This window comes from Portunus trituberculatus, chromosome 50 (genome assembly GCF_017591435.1).
Source record: "Portunus trituberculatus isolate SZX2019 chromosome 50, ASM1759143v1, whole genome shotgun sequence".
NCBI lineage: Eukaryota > Metazoa > Arthropoda > Malacostraca > Decapoda > Portunidae > Portunus > Portunus trituberculatus.
In genome coordinates this window covers 24,140,411-24,158,414 of record NC_059304.1, presented here as the reverse complement: position 1 = coordinate 24,158,414, position 18,004 = coordinate 24,140,411, and the positions used below count along the sequence as shown (strand labels likewise).

Sequence of the window (18,004 nt, the reverse complement as noted above, 5' to 3'; positions counted from 1 at the left end):
AAGCTGTGAAGAGTAAGTTAAAAGGATAATGTGTATATTTTTTACTGGTTTTATCTGTAATATTCTCAATCAGTGTGTATGTTTTGTTTCAACTCTGAGCGACATTCCTTCAAGTTTAATACAGACTGGTTTACTCCACTCTGATTCTGTAACTGCAATAGTGTCAACTTGCAAACTTGACACAGCTCAATTACTTTCATGTATGACCATGAGTAATTAAATTGAAATGGGATTTGTATAAAATTGCATGGTCCACGTATTAGGTAGCTAAATTTAGTACTGTACTGTACTTGATTACAAATACTTGCGTCATTGAAGAATAGAATGACTTGCTAGTTATGGGTAAAGAATTTCACTTAAAAAAATAATGACATCTGCCTCCATTACCTGTGTTTCATGAGTAAAGCAGCAATTGTGATACCAAGGAGAGGAGACAGAACATTGCAGGCTGCACAGTGTACACATTGTGATACGACCAACACATGTGAGGCAAAACATTTGGTGGTGGGCTAGTTGCTACCCATGAAGGTATGAGGTGGGCTGACCTGTCTCCTATGCACTCCTTTATACTTGTAGGTGTTACTGAACTAAGGTGCTAATAATGTGGTCTATTTTTTTAGCAATTATTAATAGGAAATTCCCTCCTTGTTAAATATGTGTTTTGTATTTTGAGTTACTTAGTAAAAAGTTCATTTGAATAATAGCACACAGGATAAGTGTGTGTGTGTGTGTAATATATATATATATATATATATATATATATATATATATATATATATATATATATATATATAGATAGATAGATAGATAGATAGATAGATAGATAGATAGATAGACACACACTTGTTGTATACAATGCTACATCAATATATACAATATATATATATATATATATATATATATATATATATATATATATATATATATATATATATATATATATATATATATACACACACACACACACACCCACACACTAAAGCTATCAATGAGTCACACACACATTATTGGTTATTTGTTTGATTTTTCTGATGTTTGTGTTGAAATTATTAAATTTTGATAGACTGTCACAAATAAAGTGGGTCAACTTAAGTCACTGTATTATTGAGGCTATCCGTTACAGTATTATAAGTAATATGCTAAAAGTGCATATTTTACACACGTTACATTTTGAGAATATTATAGGAAACTTAAAAGATCCATCAGATTGTTAAAATACATTGCCTTTACGTAAAGAATCTCTCTCTCTCTCTCTCTCTCCATGTGCTGTATGGAAAGAGAAGGAAATGAGCCATCAGTTTTGTATAATATTGCCTTCATGGCATTTCTCACGGGTTGAGAAAAACTCCCCCGTCAAAATTCTTCAGATGCGAAAATAAATAATAATAGAACTTCATTCCATTAATAAGTACTGATGACGAGGTCGCTGTGCGACTTATACAGGATAACCTAGATGGGCCCTGGTGGCTCTTTGTTATCCTATTATGTATGTTATGTTATGTTATCCATCCAAGCAGCTGTGTTGTGATGAACCGACTTCCGCAGATTTGTTCCCCTTGCCCCCTTGCCCCACTTCCCCCAACAATGTGCATATTTATATATATATATATATATATATATATATATATATATATATATATATATATATATATAATTAATAGCCTATGTAAATTAATGATAATGGTAATCTTAAAATGTGAAAATTTGTTTTCATATTGGCATGATGGTATAAAGCTCGCCCTACACGAAATATTGGTGGACTGTCACCAAGGATTCTATTCCTTGATAGTCACTGTGATCACAGATTCACAGTTCAGCAGTTCAGTTGATTGTCAGAAGTGTGGTTGGGTATCGGCGGCACTTCCTGCTGAATAATGATGTGTTTTGGTTTGGATTTTGTCTGGATCTGTAACCGAAATTGAATACTTTTTTTTTTATACTTTGTTCTCTTATTTTCCAAAAAAATATATATTATTTCTTTATTTTCTTCTATACTAGATTTTTCAAAAACTAATTACATAACTAGACCGTGACTGTGATACAAGGATTCTATACATGTATTCCTTGCTGTGATAGCGACGCTGCGGCGGTGTTGCTACCTGTGTTATTGTTGATGTGGCAGTGAGGACACGTTGGAGCTGCTGCAGCTGCCTGGCTTTGATGCAAGTGCTTATCTCTGATTCTTACCTTGCACAAAGACATGAATTAGAAATAACGGCAGAAGTATTTGGAAAAGAGGAATGTGGATGAGAAACGAGGGTGAAGAAAGACGGGAATTAAGACAGTAATGGGAGTGACAGGAGATAAGGACATTTAACTTAAAAAAAAAAAAAAAAAACAGGGAATATATCCTTGTCCGAGTGTGTGAAAATAAGAAATAAAGCATCGAAGGATATCAAGGAAGACAAAAGAGAGTGACGTAAGAAAGCATTTTGAGGCATAAAAGGAGCTAGGAAGAAGACAGGGCCAGCTGTGGTGCGAGTGGTTCTGTGTGGGCAAGTGTATCCGTGGAGCAGCCCCCATGCCGCCAGCACGCAGGAGGGAGAGGGACAGCGAGGCAGACCATATTCACCACAGGTCGCTGCTCCCTGACGGCGGCGGTGACGGTAAGTGGTGGCGCTGGTGGATGGTAGGTGGGCGGCGCGTGGCTCACAGCTGCTATCAGCCTAACACTCCTGCTCTGATGTGAAAGATACCTTTAGCTTGACTTTGGTATATATCATAGGCATCAAAGAAACAACTGCATTATAGATTTTGAGAGTAATGCTTGAAGCCCAATATACATTTATCAGAAATGTTTAGTAATCATAACTTAATAGAAAGTAACAGATTTAGTAGGGAAGCTTGAAATATCCCTTATGAATTTTTATTTTATTTTGATTTTTTGTACGCAATGGCGTATAGTGCCTGTAGGTATACTAGAAGAGTATGCATAGGAGACACTGTTCAGCTTCCACCCATTAGTGGCGCAGGCAATTTTATTTATAGTGGTACCTATATTAGGGCCCATATCACCACCCAAACACATCTTTGGGGTAACCTTCTAGGACCTGGGTATCATGGTGACATGTAGGTAACTTTAAACCACTCCACAAATGGCATAGTTTCAAGGTGGTACGTGGTGGGATTTGAATTTACGTGTAGATGTCTGCCCGATACCATGCTCTTCACTTTGTCCACTACGCCACTGCCTGAAATGCCTTGGCCTCTAGCAAGGACTGTTGTTAAAGGCTGTAGAGAAGATTAGATGGATTTTCATGGATGTTTTCATTTTGATTATAGAATTCAAGAACTTTGATATATTATCAGAATCATGTAAAGAGCATTCTGTAAATAAAGATAAGCCATCAAAATATTTGCAAGATATATTTGTCAAGTGGTACAACTGCTTTAATGGATAAAAGAGCACTTCAGTTACATAACAATTTATATTATGATTTTCTTATCATGGTAGAAATGAATGGTGAGGGAGGTGGAAGTGGTCTGGCCAAGGACCGTGGTAGCATTTTGTTGCTGCTGCTGCTGTATGTGCTGCAAGGGATCCCTCTAGGCCTGGCCGGCAGCATCCCCATGATCCTACAGAACCGGCAAGTCACCTACAAAGACCAGGTGTGTCATTGCAGGAAAAGTTGTCACTGTCAGCTGAGATACATCATCACTAATTGATGTACCTCTTGAGGTGTGAATGTCCTGTCTGAGGAGGAACTAAACTGTTCATCACTCTGTCATCTCTGGTCAAATATCTAACAAACAATTACTTTTCTTTGAACTTGGAAAGAAAATAGTTTTGCCAAAATAATGACTATGCAACATATTGCCTCACTGATTGACCTGGCTTTGAGTTTGTCACTTTCAGGAATCCTATGAAAGAGGTAATTTGATATCAGTGTGGGATATATTGAAGGTGTTTGATGTGGATGGGAGTTTGTTAAATTGGACGATATTTATTTATTTATTTATTTTATTTTATTTTATTTTATTTTTTTTTTTTTATTTATTTTTTTTAATGGCCTATAGCACTTGTAGGCATACTTGAAGAGTATATGTGGGAAGCACTGTTATGTTTCCGCCCATTAGTGGCGCAGGCAATTTTATTTATAGTGGTACCAATATTAGAGCCCATATCACCACACAAGCGTATCTTTGGTGTAACCACCTAGAACCTGGGCATCATGGTGACATGTAGGTAACTTTAAACCACTCGACAAATGGCATAGCTTCAAAGCGGTATGTGGTGGGATTCAAACCTATGCATGGACGTCTGCCCAATCCCACGCTCACCACCTTATCCACTACGCCACCGCCTCCCTTACTTTGTACAGGGAATGTATAGTTAGCTAGATATTGCAAAATCCTAGCTTGTTCCTTTGATTTCATCCATATCTACATTTAATCATCTCATCCTTAACCACATTGATAGAGCTAGATTCATGTGAGAGGTCTTTGTTTCTACCTTCCTCCCAAACTCATTTTCCAGGCCACCTTCAGCCTATCTTTCTGGCCGTTCAGCATCAAGCTGCTCTGGGCGCCACTGGTGGACTCAGTCTTCCTGGAAGGGATGGGCCGCCGCAAGTCTTGGCTTGTACCTGCTCAATACCTCATAGGTAAATACTAGTATTGCTCACATGTACTTGGCTATAAGATCTCTTTTCTTACTTTTGATTACTTTAAGATAGATCATATGATGAATATTAGAGGTAGGTGGAAATATTTTGTAACAGGAAGATTCTCCTTTTTTCTGTCACATTCAAGTGATCTTTCATTCCTGTGGATATACATTGTTTTGCTGCTAAATATCTCTGCCCAGAGTATGCATGAAGGGAAGTGCATCATATTAAAGCAAACTACTTCATAAGGGATTTGCTGCATCGGAATGATAAAAAGAATTGTGCTCAATCTTTATATTATATATTTATTTATCTTTTTTCCCCCTCACATTCAGAACTTGACAATCACAGCCTCTTTTTCCATTGTAGGTGGCTTTATGTTGGTGCTGTCATCATACATTGATGTTTTGTTAGGGGAAGGAGAGTCCCACACTCCCAACGTGGCTGTCATCACCACTGTATTCTTTATGCTAAATTTTTTGGCTGCCACACAAGACATAGCTGTTGATGGGTGGGCACTCACCATGCTTTCAAGGTGAGCTACCATTGTCAGTGTCCTGCAACAACAAGGGCTTTCTTTGTCTCTGTCACATGACCAGGCCCAGATGTAAGTTTTATTATTATTATTATTATTATTATTATTATTATTATTATTATTATTGTCATCATAATTATTGTTATTATAAAGTTTGAAGTAGATGTGGATAGTACACAATCAATGATACACCATACAGCCCCCTAGCTGTGGTGCCACAAACCTTGCCTTATATCCATGAAGGGAAGGTTAGCAAAGTAGGATTGTCCTAGAAATAATTCAGGTAAAACTTAGTAATGGGAGAGATCACAAGTCACAACAATAAATCTAATTGAATCTTACTTGTTGCATTGATTCAAAAGAGGAAATGTTGGTTGGGCATCAACATGCAATTCTGTCGGCCAGACAGCAGGTTACTTCTTGGGCTATGTGGTCTTCCTGGCTCTGGAGTCGGAGGACTTCTGTGTGCACTACCTTGGACAGTCTGGGTCATTAGTCACTCTCTCAGGTGAGCATCACTTCACTCTTCATGATAATCTTAGCTTATTTTGTTACATTAAAGTTTAACTTAAAAGAACACTTAAGTGTCCCTCAGTCCTTCACTGTAATTCAAAGTAACTTATGTCAGTGCAAAGTTCTGGGTTTAGAGAAAGTCTTTCTTGTAGGAAGCAATTACCACTACAATTTTATGCTCTTATTGATTTATGATTTCCATTTCAGGGTTTTTGTATTTTTGGGGTATTGTGTTCTGGATCACCACTACCATTGTCTGGATCCTAAAACATGAGGAGCCTTCCTCTCCGGTAAACACATACTTTACTGTTATTCATGTCTGCACATCTGAATAAAGTTTAGTACTTTTTTTTTTTTTTTTTTTTTTTTCAATAAATAAATGAAAAGCATTATAATTATACCCTTCATTGTGAACAAATTGCTTTTCTGGTTTTTATACCTAGTAACTGCTTTGAGTATATGTTTTCCTAGTGAAGTGGAAATTATATTGTATTGTCAGATGGAGAAGAATGAGGGTCTGGTGGGAACCTATAGTGTGCTGGGCCAAATTCTGAAGAAGAAAACCATGTGGGATCTTATTCTGGTGCTTCTTACTTGTAAGGTAGGTGCTGTTTAGCCATATATATATATATATATATATATATATATATATATATATATATATATATATATATAGAGAGAGAGAGAGAGAGAGAGAGAGAGAGAGAGAGAGAGAGAGAGAGAGAGAGAGAGAGAGAGAGAGAGAGAGAGAGAGAGAGAGAGAGAGAGAAAATAGTCTCATTCTGTGTGTGGGCATGCTTCATACTCTTTTTAGGGTGCCAATTGGTGACATAGTAATTTGTGCATTATGTCACAGTCTATATGATACTATAATCTTTAGCTCATATATAGGAAAGGTAGTGTGGCTGATGAGTATGTAATTTTTATATTAGAATTAGTATCTTAGTAAGGGAAGTGGCAATACTAAGTTTCAGTTAAATTTTTTCCCACACCAGATTGGCTTTGCTGCATCTGATGCCTTGACCGGTCTCAAGCTGATAGAGATCGGGGTGCCAAAGGACCGTTTGGCTTTGTTGTCCATTCCCATCATGCCCGTGCAGATCCTCCTGCCTCTGTACATCTCCCGACACACAGCAGGGCCACGGCCCCTCGACCCCTTCATACTGGGGTACCCACTCAGGTTGGCTACTGAACAATTATTTTGCTTGTCTTACAGAGTCAGAAACCATTCAGGAGTCTCAAAATAGATACAATATAAAAAGATGTAGTAAAGAGTACTTGTTTTGAATGAAAATAAAATATCAGGTGTGAAGAGAATGTATAAGGTTGAGTTTACTGCATGTATATATATTCAAGATTTTCTCAAAGATGTATTGAGGTAACAGATGCAGGTTGGCGCAATTGCCATTTACATGGAATGTTTATAGGAAGAAACATAAGTACTATATTTGATGGCTCATAAGATGCACCTTTTTTTCCAAAAAAAAAAAAAAAAAAAAAGTGTCAGGAAATGACCCTGTGTCCTATGAGGCCAAGGTTCAGTATTGAGACAGTGGTTGGTGGCAACAGAGGCTCAAAAATCAAACCCAAGACATCGTCGCAGATGTAAACAAAGTGATGATAGGTACTACACCACAATACAACTCTTTCTTTCAAGTTACCAATACAGAATAGATCATACTTGCTGGTAATTCACATAAAATGACACCAATCAGGTAGAATTTGCCAAGTGACTGCACCGCGTATTGTATGAACCAAAACAAATGTGGTCGGTGTTGGTGATCTTGGTCTTGACAGGCAAGCTTCACTGTTCTTTAATGTGATGTCATTACTCCTTGAAGTAAGATACGCTTTCATACAATTAAAATTGCTCCTATATTTTAACATTCTTACTTTGCATATATGTAAAAGAAATTATGATAAAAAATTATGATCATTAGCCCTGTAGTCTCTGACTCAGTCACTACCAATGCCATATGCCAAGTATATGTTTATATCTAACAAGTCACAGCAAGATTGGTGTGTAGCCTACTAGCAAAGATCAAATTTTTGAAATGCAAAATATTGGGATCTAATAATGATCTAAATACATGTGAGTCTTCAGATGTCAGGTGAAATTCTTCTCTTCATATTCAGACCTTAAATCTGCTCCTTTATTTGTTTATTTTTTTATTTATTTTTTTTTTTTCATTTATTTATTTATATATTATTTTTTTTTCAATGTCTGCCAAAAGTGGATGTGTTTTATGAGCCCATGCATCTTACGAGCCATCAAATATGGTACATATAATAGCTGAACTTTTCTGCACCTATAGCAGCTCACTAGTGTAGTACTAGTGTCACCTGCTCTATGTAGAGTGACTATCTGCTGCATTGTGTCACTTGGTGGAGGTGACATGGTACTGGTGTGGTACAGGGAATCCTCAGTACAGTGATATCAATCCCTTTCATGTAATGATTACAATGATAACAGTGCTTGTTCCTGTACATGCATTTCCAATTACTGATTTTTGTTACAGACTTGGTTAATTCTTATTTACTGTATGAATTTTTTTTTTTTTTTTTTTTTTTTTATTATTATTATTATTTTTTTTTTTTTCAGTATGTTTTTTTATGTCCTACTTTATTGTTTTACAGTACTGCATTATGGCATTAGCATAGGTGAGTGATATACTGTAGGTGCTTTCTTAGGCTGGTTCCAATCAAATACAAGATTGTTCACAGTGTGTTGTATGAATGAGATTGTGTTGTAAACTCAGGGACTCCCTGTAGTAATGTGTGTCAGTGTTAAGAGTGTGTTAATCATTGTTACAGACTGGCATTTGGTCTTGTGTTTGCTGGTGTTGTGTATGTGACGCCTCTCTTCAGGCTGGCAGACGGATCATTCCCATTCCATTACTACGGACTCATCATTGCAATCTATCTCATACACCAGGTATTGTAATGCACACTAAGTCTCCTTTAAACTGAGACTGATCAAATGATTATAGTGTTGAAAATATTTTATTGATTGAGTGTTATTTACCTTTACTTATTAAATGAGTAACTTGTGCATATTTCAATAATTCTTGAAAATGCAAAATATTGATGTCAGATGAAATAACAGAAAAATCCTTTGATCTTTATGTTGAACTATTTTGTAATGTATTTGTTTTCCTTTGTTACTTACCATTTACACTCCTAACACCTTCACATTCTGGCAGGTATTTGTCAATTGCATGTTTGTGGGAGTGATGGCATTCTTTGCGAGGATCAGTGACAGTAGTGTGGGTGGCACTTACATGACCCTGCTTAATACTTTCACCAACCTTGGGGGCAACTGGCCGTCCTGGGTAGCCCTGCGGTTTGTGTCAGAACTCACCTGGACCAGCTGCCTTGGGGCCTCACAACCTGAGATTGTGTCTTCCTGTGCATCCGATCATGAAAAACAGGTAGGACTTGCAAAAATGTGAGCTGTCTCATGAATTCACCATGATTTGCCATCAACTCATGAATATCACAACTGTTATTAGGTGCAGAATATGTGGAATGTATTTTACATGCACCTCGGAATTGCCTTTGATGGTGATTAAGTTTATTATATTTTTCATTCTTCAGCTGTGTGAAAAAGCTGGTGGGAGCTGTGCTACGTGGATGGATGGATATTACATAGAGAGCGTGGTTTTGGTAATAATAGGATTCTTGTGGATGCGTTGGGGCTTACCAACCATTAAAAGACTCCAAAGTCTGCCCGTCTCAGATTGGGCAGTGTCTCAGCGCACAGACTGATCATAGCTTGTGGCTCATGGACATAAGTAGAGGCTGTATGCAGTGTCAGAGTGCCATACGTGTGGCTCTATGCTATGCTGGTGGTGTGGCACTGCATACAGGGCAGACAACAAGGATATGCATCGGTATGTGATGCAAGTCACAAGAAAGAATGGTGGCACTCAGTAGAAGGTAAATGGTGTGTTATTTTTACATAGCTGTCAATATCTATCCATCTATATATTACTGCTGACTTGCTCCCACAGAAGAACACCCTCCACCTCTCTCTATCCATACATTCCTCCCATGTTTGTTGAAAGCTTGCTCTTCTACTGGCATCTCTTTCACACTTTCATCTCAAAGCTGGCTCTCATCTCATACTAAAACTCCAGAACACACACACACACACACACACACACACACACACACACACACACACACACACACACACACACACACACACACGGGTTTCGATTCCCCGACCGGGTGGAGATATTTGGGTGTGTCTCCTTTCATGTGTAGCCCCTGTTCACCTAGCAGTGAGTAGGTACGGGATGTAAATTGAGGAGTTGTGACCTTGTTGTCCCGGTGTGTGGTGTGTGCCTGGTCTCAGACCTATCCCAAGATCGGAAATAATGAGCTCTGAGCTCGTTCCGTAGGGTAACGTCTGGCTGTCTCGTCAGAGACTGCAGCAGATCAAACAAACAGTGAATTACACACACACACACACACACACACACACACACACACACACACACACACACACACACACACACACACACACACACACACACATACACACACACCCGGTAGCTCAGTGGTTAGAGTGCTGGCATCACAAGCCAGAGGACCGGGGTTTGATTCCCCGGCCGGGTGGAGATATTTGGGTGTGTCTCCTTTCACGTGTAGCCCCTGTTCACCTAGCAGTGAGTAGGTACAGGATGTAAATTGAGGAGTTGTGACCTTGTTGTCCCGGTGTGTGGTGTGTGCCTGGTCTCAGGCCTATCCGAAGATCGTAAATAATGAGCTCTGAGCTCGTTCCGTAGGGTAACGTCTGGCTGTCTCGTCAGAGACTGCAGCAGATCAAACGGTGAAACACACACACACACACATTTCACTATATGGACAAGGAAATGATGAAGAAATTGATAAGTACTAAAATAAGACCTAGATTGGAATATGCAGGAGTTGTGTGGACTCCCCATAAAAAGAAACACATAAGAAAATTAGAGAGACTACAAAAAATGGCTACAAGAATGGTTCCAGAATTTAAAGGGATGGCATATGAGGAGAGACTAAAGGCAATGGATCTACCAACCTTGGAGCAGAGAAGAGAGAGAGGGGATCTGATACAAGTTTATAACTTGATTAACGGAATGGATGAAGTGGATAATGAGAAACTGATCCTGAGAGAAGAATATGACTTTAGAAGCACAAGATCGCATAGTAAGAAACTAAGGAAGGGACGATGTCTGAGAGATGTTAAAAATTTAGTTTCCAAAAGATGTGTTGAGACTTGGAACAGTTTGAGTGAGGAAGTGGTATCAGCAAAGAGTGTACATAGTTTTAAAGAAAAATTGGATAAGTGTAGATATGGAGACGGGACCACACGAACATAAAGCCCTGTAAAACTACAACTAGGTAAATACACACACACACACACACACACACACACACACACACACACACACACACACACACACACACACACACACACTCTCTCTCTCTCTCTCTCTCTCTCTCTCTCTCTCTCTCTCTCTCTCTCTCTCTCTCTCTCTCTCTCTCTCTCTCTCTCTCTCTCTCTCTCTCTCTCTCTCTCTCTCTCTCTCTGTGTGTGTGTGTATGTGTGTTTTCACAAACCCCCCCCAGGTAATTCATTTCCACAGCATACACTCCTGACTGCTGCATCTTATTCCACATACAAGTCTTTGATCTAGGTGTCAATACTGGCAAAAGAACAGTGCTCCTTAAGTGTCTCTTTACTTTCCTAGGCACATTACTTTTTTATAACATGTGCAAGGGATCCTTTGACATATAAACCTTTCACAACACTGTCTCATATTTCATCTTTCATTCCTCCTTATTTGCTTATCACTATGTAGATTGTAACTCTTTCTCTTCATTCATCTTCTCTCATGTGCTAAATTACACCTTATACTTTCCTACCACTTGCACACTTGCTCTATAGTCTACATATAGTGGACTCTGGTCATACATTTTTATTTCCTCATGAAGACCATCACCTTACTTCTTTCCAACATGAAATTTTAACTTTGTTACCAAAGTCTCATGTAAGTTCAGCAAACAGTGCAGTGTATCTGGAAGAAGGTATACTATCATATCACACCACAATTAGTTCCATTCAAAGCTAATCTTGCACAACTTTCTTGCACATCAACTTTCACTTCCTTTACATTAAGACAACCAGCCATAGAATAATTTAACTATGACAACATCACACATTCCTGTCTCACACTCATCAGTTTCATTCATATAAATGCAGACTAATATATTTCCCAAGACTTAATGAATGTTCAATATTTTTTTAAGTGTACATAAATTAACATTTGAAATGTGTATATTTACGAATGCTATTTATTTGACCTGCAGTATTTTAACTGTGGCAACATACTGAAGAAGAGGGTGTTGTAGTTATTTCAAGGTGTATATGCAGTTGGTGTGTGGTTGATTGATTGTTTTGTCCCCATAGGGTGCTGTAGTTAGAAAACTGTCAGATGAGACAATAATTAACATGTAATGTGAGCGTTGAGAAGTGTGAAGTGAGCTCAATGAGAAAATAATATAGGGATAGAATAAGAAATAGTGCCTAAATGAGGCACTGAGGCATGATATGCAAATTGGGCAGAAAACCTAAAGCTTACTTATTTGGGATATGACAAAGAATGACTTGTTCATTGTTCTGAAGTTACAAATTATTTGGACATGACTTAAGGTTGTGTATATGTATTTGTATAAAAAGAAATGGTGATGCATTTGTTGCACAACCTCTCTCTCTCTCTCTCTCTCTCTCTCTCTCTCTCTCTCTCTCTCTCTCTCTCTCTCTCTCTCTCTCTCTCTCTCTCTCTCTCTCTCTCTCTCTCTCTCTCTCTCTCTCTCTCTCTCTGTACACAGACACACACACACACACACTGTAATCCTCAGAGGCACTATCTAATGCTTGGGACCAAGGTAGTGTTACATGGTGGTTCTGTTATGCTGGTATATATATTTACAATATTTCTTGGCTGAATCCTTTAAGCTTTTCTTTTTTATTATTATATTTTTTTTCAGGAACTTCTCTCTGCTAATTTAAGAAATGGGAGAGTAATGGCTTAACACTTAGCACAAAGACAAAGTACTGGCAAACCACTGTCACTCCATGGACAAGGATGTTAGTGATGTATGAACTACTACTTTAACATGTACTTGTGCCAGCTTTCCTTTGTGACGCCAGTTGCACACTGAGCACAGCCATGCATTCCACCTGGGATGTCAAAGAAGTGTTTGAATCATAATGCTGTATGTTATACTTATTTATCAGAAAGTTGCTCAAGGAAAAGATGTTTCTGAGACACATGTTTATAACTAGTAATTCATATGCCTCTTCTATTAGCTTGGAATCATCTTTATGTCATGTAGTACTGTTATATTTCATTCCATCTTTTGTTTAAGCAGAAGCATATTGCAGATGTGAAAAGTTATGCCTCCTGTCTAGGTTTCAAGCTCACAGTGCAGGAAGATAATCACAGAAACATTAAGGTGTACATACATATCAAGTCAGTAAATTTTCTGTGACTTGGCAGAGGCAAATACACATTTTGGTTTAATGCTGCTAACATTATCCTGACATGTTGTCTTGTCCATCTGCCTGGAGGTGAACTCTGAGATGGTGTATTGTGTGCAAAGATCAAGTCATCACTAATGGAGGTGATTTATTAAAGAATTACAAAATCCTTAAACAAGACATTTACTCTGTATTTTCCTACATGTATGTACATACTCTGTTCATTATCGGTAGAGACATAATCTCCTCCTTCACGGCGCAGCTTGGCAGGCCCTGGGTTTGTCCCCATTGGGTGGCAGTGTTCTGAGGTTTGGTGGTGTGGTGGAAGGTTTGACATTGTTTTATGACTTGATAACACTGCTGGACACCTCTTCTTCCTAGACAGTGGTCTACCCTTCATGTAAGCCCTCCAATCCCTTGCACAGGCAGGAAACACACACACACACCAACTAGTGTTTTAACTGTTTTAGATTGATACGAGACTATTATCATTGTTACAATTTTTGGAAATTGGTGTTCTCTACCAAAATTCTTTTATGGTAACAAATTTAAAATGTTACATTTTTTTTTTTCTGTTTGAGGTAAAAGATACATGTCTTGATTGGCCTCCGTGCAATGGCTCCTTCAGTCTCATTGAAAACATTTTCTATACATACATATGCATGAGCTCAGTGTTTGAGGGACATCAAGAAGTATAGTTTGCCATGAAGAACTGTGAATATTGGGGATGGCTGAAGTGAGGATGTTATTACAATAACCAGCCTGCGTACTTTAAAGGAAAAGTTGGATAGATATAGATATGGAGACAAGATACTTTAGGGTTAACATATATTAACTCAATAATCCAGACATCTTCACTAACATCTGATATAATACTGGAAAACATGTAAATCAATAAAAAAAAAATCAATTGTACTCCAGTAACAAGGTCACAAGGCCACAAACAAACAAACAATAATCCAGACTGATACCTATGTCAACACAGTTTAACCCTTAACGTACGGTGATCGTATCAGGATAATTGTAGAGGCGGGGATCATTCAGGGAATCATGATTTTTTCACACTAAATGTTTGAATCTCTCCCCCTCACAATTGGTCTTGGGGCAAGTGGAGGTACATGGAAACTTTTCTCGTTTGCCTCCTCAAGCCTTGAGACATATGTTCCCACACAATAGATCATCTTTTCCCATTTTGAGGCGACATCTTGCAACCCCCGTGACCCGGAGGGAGGAAACGGTACTCCGAGTGATGTTATGTTAGTGTTACTCGATAGTGACATTGAGGATAGTGATGAAAATGAAGACAGTGATTTTTTCATTGAGACAGAAGAAAGTGAAGACTCCAGTAGTGATTCTGATAGTGATCTGGGAGACAGAGACCAACCCTCACAGCGACGTTCATAAACCTCATGTACTCCCCTTGAGCAATGCACTGGTGTGTGTCACCCATGGTTTCCTCTAAAGGACTGTGCTTGTCGGCCAAGTTATATGACTCCCATTGCTAATAAGAGTTGCTAGATTCCAATTATTATATAAATTTACAATATTTGTAATACTGTATGTGGTTTCTTTTTCTTTTCCTGTTTTGTTTTGCACATCATTTCATATATCTGAGTTTCCATTTTCAAGACATGAAAGTGCAAAAGTTCCTACTTTTACATCAAATTTAAATGTCCGAAAGGAGAGAGAGAGAGAGAGCATGCGTGTTGTGTTATCGGAGTTTTGGGGGTATTTCTTAGCAGCAGGTTTTGCCACAGGTTCGGGGAAAAATTTTTTGATATGCAATAACTTTGCTCTCAGAGGTTGTAACGTGTTAAAAACTACGTCAATGTACTCAGAATAACAAAGATAGATATGTTTTTATAAGGAAAAAAAATCTTTTAGCATTTTTGACAGGTGTGATTTTTTTCCCGCTGTAACAGATGGAAAGTAAATCAGTTCCCTGGATTTTAAGGGTTAGTGAGAAGAAACAGGCACACAATGTGTGGCAGCTCATGCCATGAAGAGAAGGTTAGGAGCATCGACTCCATATAAGACAGCTATAAGGGAACTAACAATTAATTAATGGGCCTTTTTTTTTTTTTTTTTTTTTCCCACTCTTTATGTTGCCCTTGGCCACCATTCCCTTCTTACATAAAAATAATCATTGTAAAGGTGTAGTAGAAATATCACCCACAATTTATAAAGTTTAGCAGAGGGTGTGAATGATAAGTGCGCCATACACGGTGGGGCAGTCTGTCCGGGGCCTGAACACCAACCACTGACTTGGCAGTGACAGCCACCAGCCGCTAGAGTGTCTCACCCACTTACTATAATTTAGGCTGTCTCAAGGAACAGCTCAGTTCAAGCGAGACACCATGGAATATTGATGGTTTTTTCCTTCAGTATATAACACACACAAAATTACAAAAAATTTGCTGCTGCCGCTGGTACTACACTCCCTCACACACTTCTATTCCTCATTTCTTTCTTCTATCATTACACTTTATGTATATCAGGTGGTAAATAGTAGGAAATGCCTGGGAAACACTGAGAACTAAAGGAAATGCAGACTAGTTGACACGGGGAGGGATGAGGGTTGGTGGGGTGAAACATTGGTTTGAGTCAAGATTGTTTCACACTGGAGACGACACACACAACGCACAAAAGTTGGGTTGACTTTGGTTGCTATGGGTATGTTCACACCAGGTGCGATGCTAGGCGAGACATTTCCTATGATGGAGGCTGGTTGACTTGACAGTTCTTGACATGGAGGAGGAGGTGGAGGAAGAGGAGTTATTAATGTTATCTTTAGCCTTGAATAATAAGAGGAAAAGGAATTGGGTATATGAAGCAAATATGAAATGACTGTAATGTGGTGAATATCATCATCTCATTTAAGAGCTAGAAATGGATGAGGGAAATTTGACTAGTTTTTCAGACTGACTCCAGCTCAGTTCTCTGAAGTTTTATCATTCAATGAACAAGATATTAAAAACCAAGACACCAACTACAGGACATCCATCAGTTCACAGTGAAGGACAGTGAGTGAGTGAGGGAGAGTTGACGAGTCAGTTCAGTACGGTAAAAAAAAAAAAAATATGCCTCTTGAAACAAAAGGACAAAGGTGGGAGTCCCAAGGGACATGACCCATCAATGTTATGGCCAGAAAAATCGCCTACCCGGTGATCTTGGAATCAGCCCACGTAGTGTGGGTGGCATCTAATTTATTTAAAAATTACGAGAAGAAAAAGGTGTCCAGACAGGAATACACTTACACATTTTATGCAACAAATACTTTAACTAATAACCAAAATATAATAACGTTACCGAGAGTATTGTTTACAAAACGAACACTCAAACAGTCTGTATTTAAAATTAACAGTGCCACAGATACATCATAATGTCAAAAAGGAAAGCACAGCAACACTACATTAAGCTACATTTTCTGAATACATTTTTTTTTCTTTCCAGATAAATAAAAATAAAAAAAAACTGATTCCTTATCACATAAAAATTTTGTTTTACATCATAGTACTGTTTTGAAATTGAAGAAATTAGACTGAAACATGTGATGCTGGAGTGTGTGAAGTATTTTTTCTATGTTATGGCCTATATCACCTATAGGCATACTTGAAGAGTATATTTGGGAAGCACTGTCAAGCTTCCGCCCATTAGTGGCGCAGGCAATTTTATTTATAGTGGTACCCATATTAGGGCCCATATCACCACCCAAGCACATCTTTGGTGTAACCACGTAGAATCTGGGTATCATGGTGACATGTAGGTAAATTTAATCACTCGACAAATGACATAGCTTCAGAGCTGTATGTGGTGGGATTCGAACCAAGACACCAACTACAGGACATCCATCAGTTCACAGTGAAGGACAGTGAGTTAGTTAGAGAGAGAGTTGAGGAGTCAGGTCAGTGCAGTCAAAAAAAGGTATATGCCTCTTGAGACGAAAGGACAATGGTTGGAGTCCCAAGGGACATGACCCATCAATACTATTGCCAGAAAAATCGCTTACCTGGTGATCTTGGAATCGGCGTGCACAGTGTAGCTGGCATCTAATTCATTTAAAAATCACGAGAAGAAAAAGGTGTCCAGACTGGAATGCACTTATACTTTTTTGACGCAACAAATACTTTAACTAATAACCAAAATATAATAACGTTACTGAGAATATTGTTTACAAAGCAATCTCCAACAAACACTTGAACAGTCAGTATTTCAAATTAACGGCACCACACACACATCATAATGTTGAAAAGGAAAACAGATTCCTCGTCATATAATTTTTTTTTTTCCATTGTAGTACCGTTAAAATTTTTTAACTTGAAAAATTAGACTGAAACATGTGCTGGAGTGTGTGAAGTATTTTTTTTTCTATGTTATGGCCTATAGCACCTGTAGGCATACTTGAAGAGTATATTTGGGAAGCGCTGTCAAGCTTCCGCCCATTAGTGGCGCAAGCAATTTTATTTATAGTGATACCCATATTAGGGCCCATATCACCACCCAAGCGCATCTTTGGTGTAACCACCTAGAATCTGGGTATCACGGTGACATGTAGGTAAATTCAAACCACTTGACAAATGGCATAGCTTCAAAGCGGTATGTGTTGGGATTCAAACCTACGCGTGAACATCTGCCCGATCCCATGCCCACCGCCTTATCACGGCCTTCTCATACAGGCCTGATGGATGTGATGTCACGTGACCGTGATGTCAGTGCGAGTAGGCCATCAGCATTCAGTTCCTCTGCGTCTGCTGGGTGTGTCGGGAGTATTTTGGAACTCCGCTGTGGTCTTGTTTTAAGTGGTTTTGGTGCACTCAC

At 38.5% G+C, this 18,004-nt stretch overlaps 1 protein-coding gene across 2 annotated transcripts; it reads left to right on the top strand.

The window, feature by feature from the left end:
* The first annotated feature begins 1,749 nt into the window (after window positions 1-1,749).
* Window positions 1,750-13,361, top strand: LOC123500071 (acetyl-coenzyme A transporter 1-like). Of its 2 annotated transcripts, XR_006673166.1 has the most exons (12): window positions 1,750-2,606; window positions 3,455-3,609; window positions 4,478-4,604; window positions 4,977-5,142; window positions 5,505-5,650; window positions 5,863-5,945; window positions 6,155-6,256; window positions 6,651-6,835; window positions 8,470-8,590; window positions 8,859-9,086; window positions 9,253-9,594; window positions 12,694-13,361. XR_006673166.1 is itself a non-coding variant. In XM_045248712.1 (11 exons), the coding sequence occupies exons 1-11, from the start codon at window positions 2,522-2,524 to the stop codon at window positions 9,421-9,423; spliced, it is 1,569 nt and encodes a 522-aa protein (XP_045104647.1). In that variant the 5' UTR covers window positions 1,750-2,521; the 3' UTR covers window positions 9,424-9,600. The 2 variants fall into 2 exon arrangements, 1 of the variants encoding a protein (XP_045104647.1); XM_045248712.1 differs by lacking the exon at window positions 12,694-13,361 and having other exon boundaries at window positions 9,253-9,600.
* Window positions 13,362-18,004: the final 4,643 nt, after the last annotated feature.

Bases quoted from the DNA above. Each gene is read 5' to 3' on its own strand.
- LOC123500071 (XM_045248712.1), top strand. From the start codon at position 2,522: ATGCCGCCAGCACGCAGGAGGGAGAGGGACAGCGAGGCAGACCATATT. The intron at 5,946-6,154 runs GTAAACACATAC...TTGTATTGTCAG, and splicing joins ATGAGGAGCCTTCCTCTCCG to ATGGAGAAGAATGAGGGTCT. The intron at 9,087-9,252 runs GTAGGACTTGCA...TTCATTCTTCAG, and splicing joins CATCCGATCATGAAAAACAG to CTGTGTGAAAAAGCTGGTGG.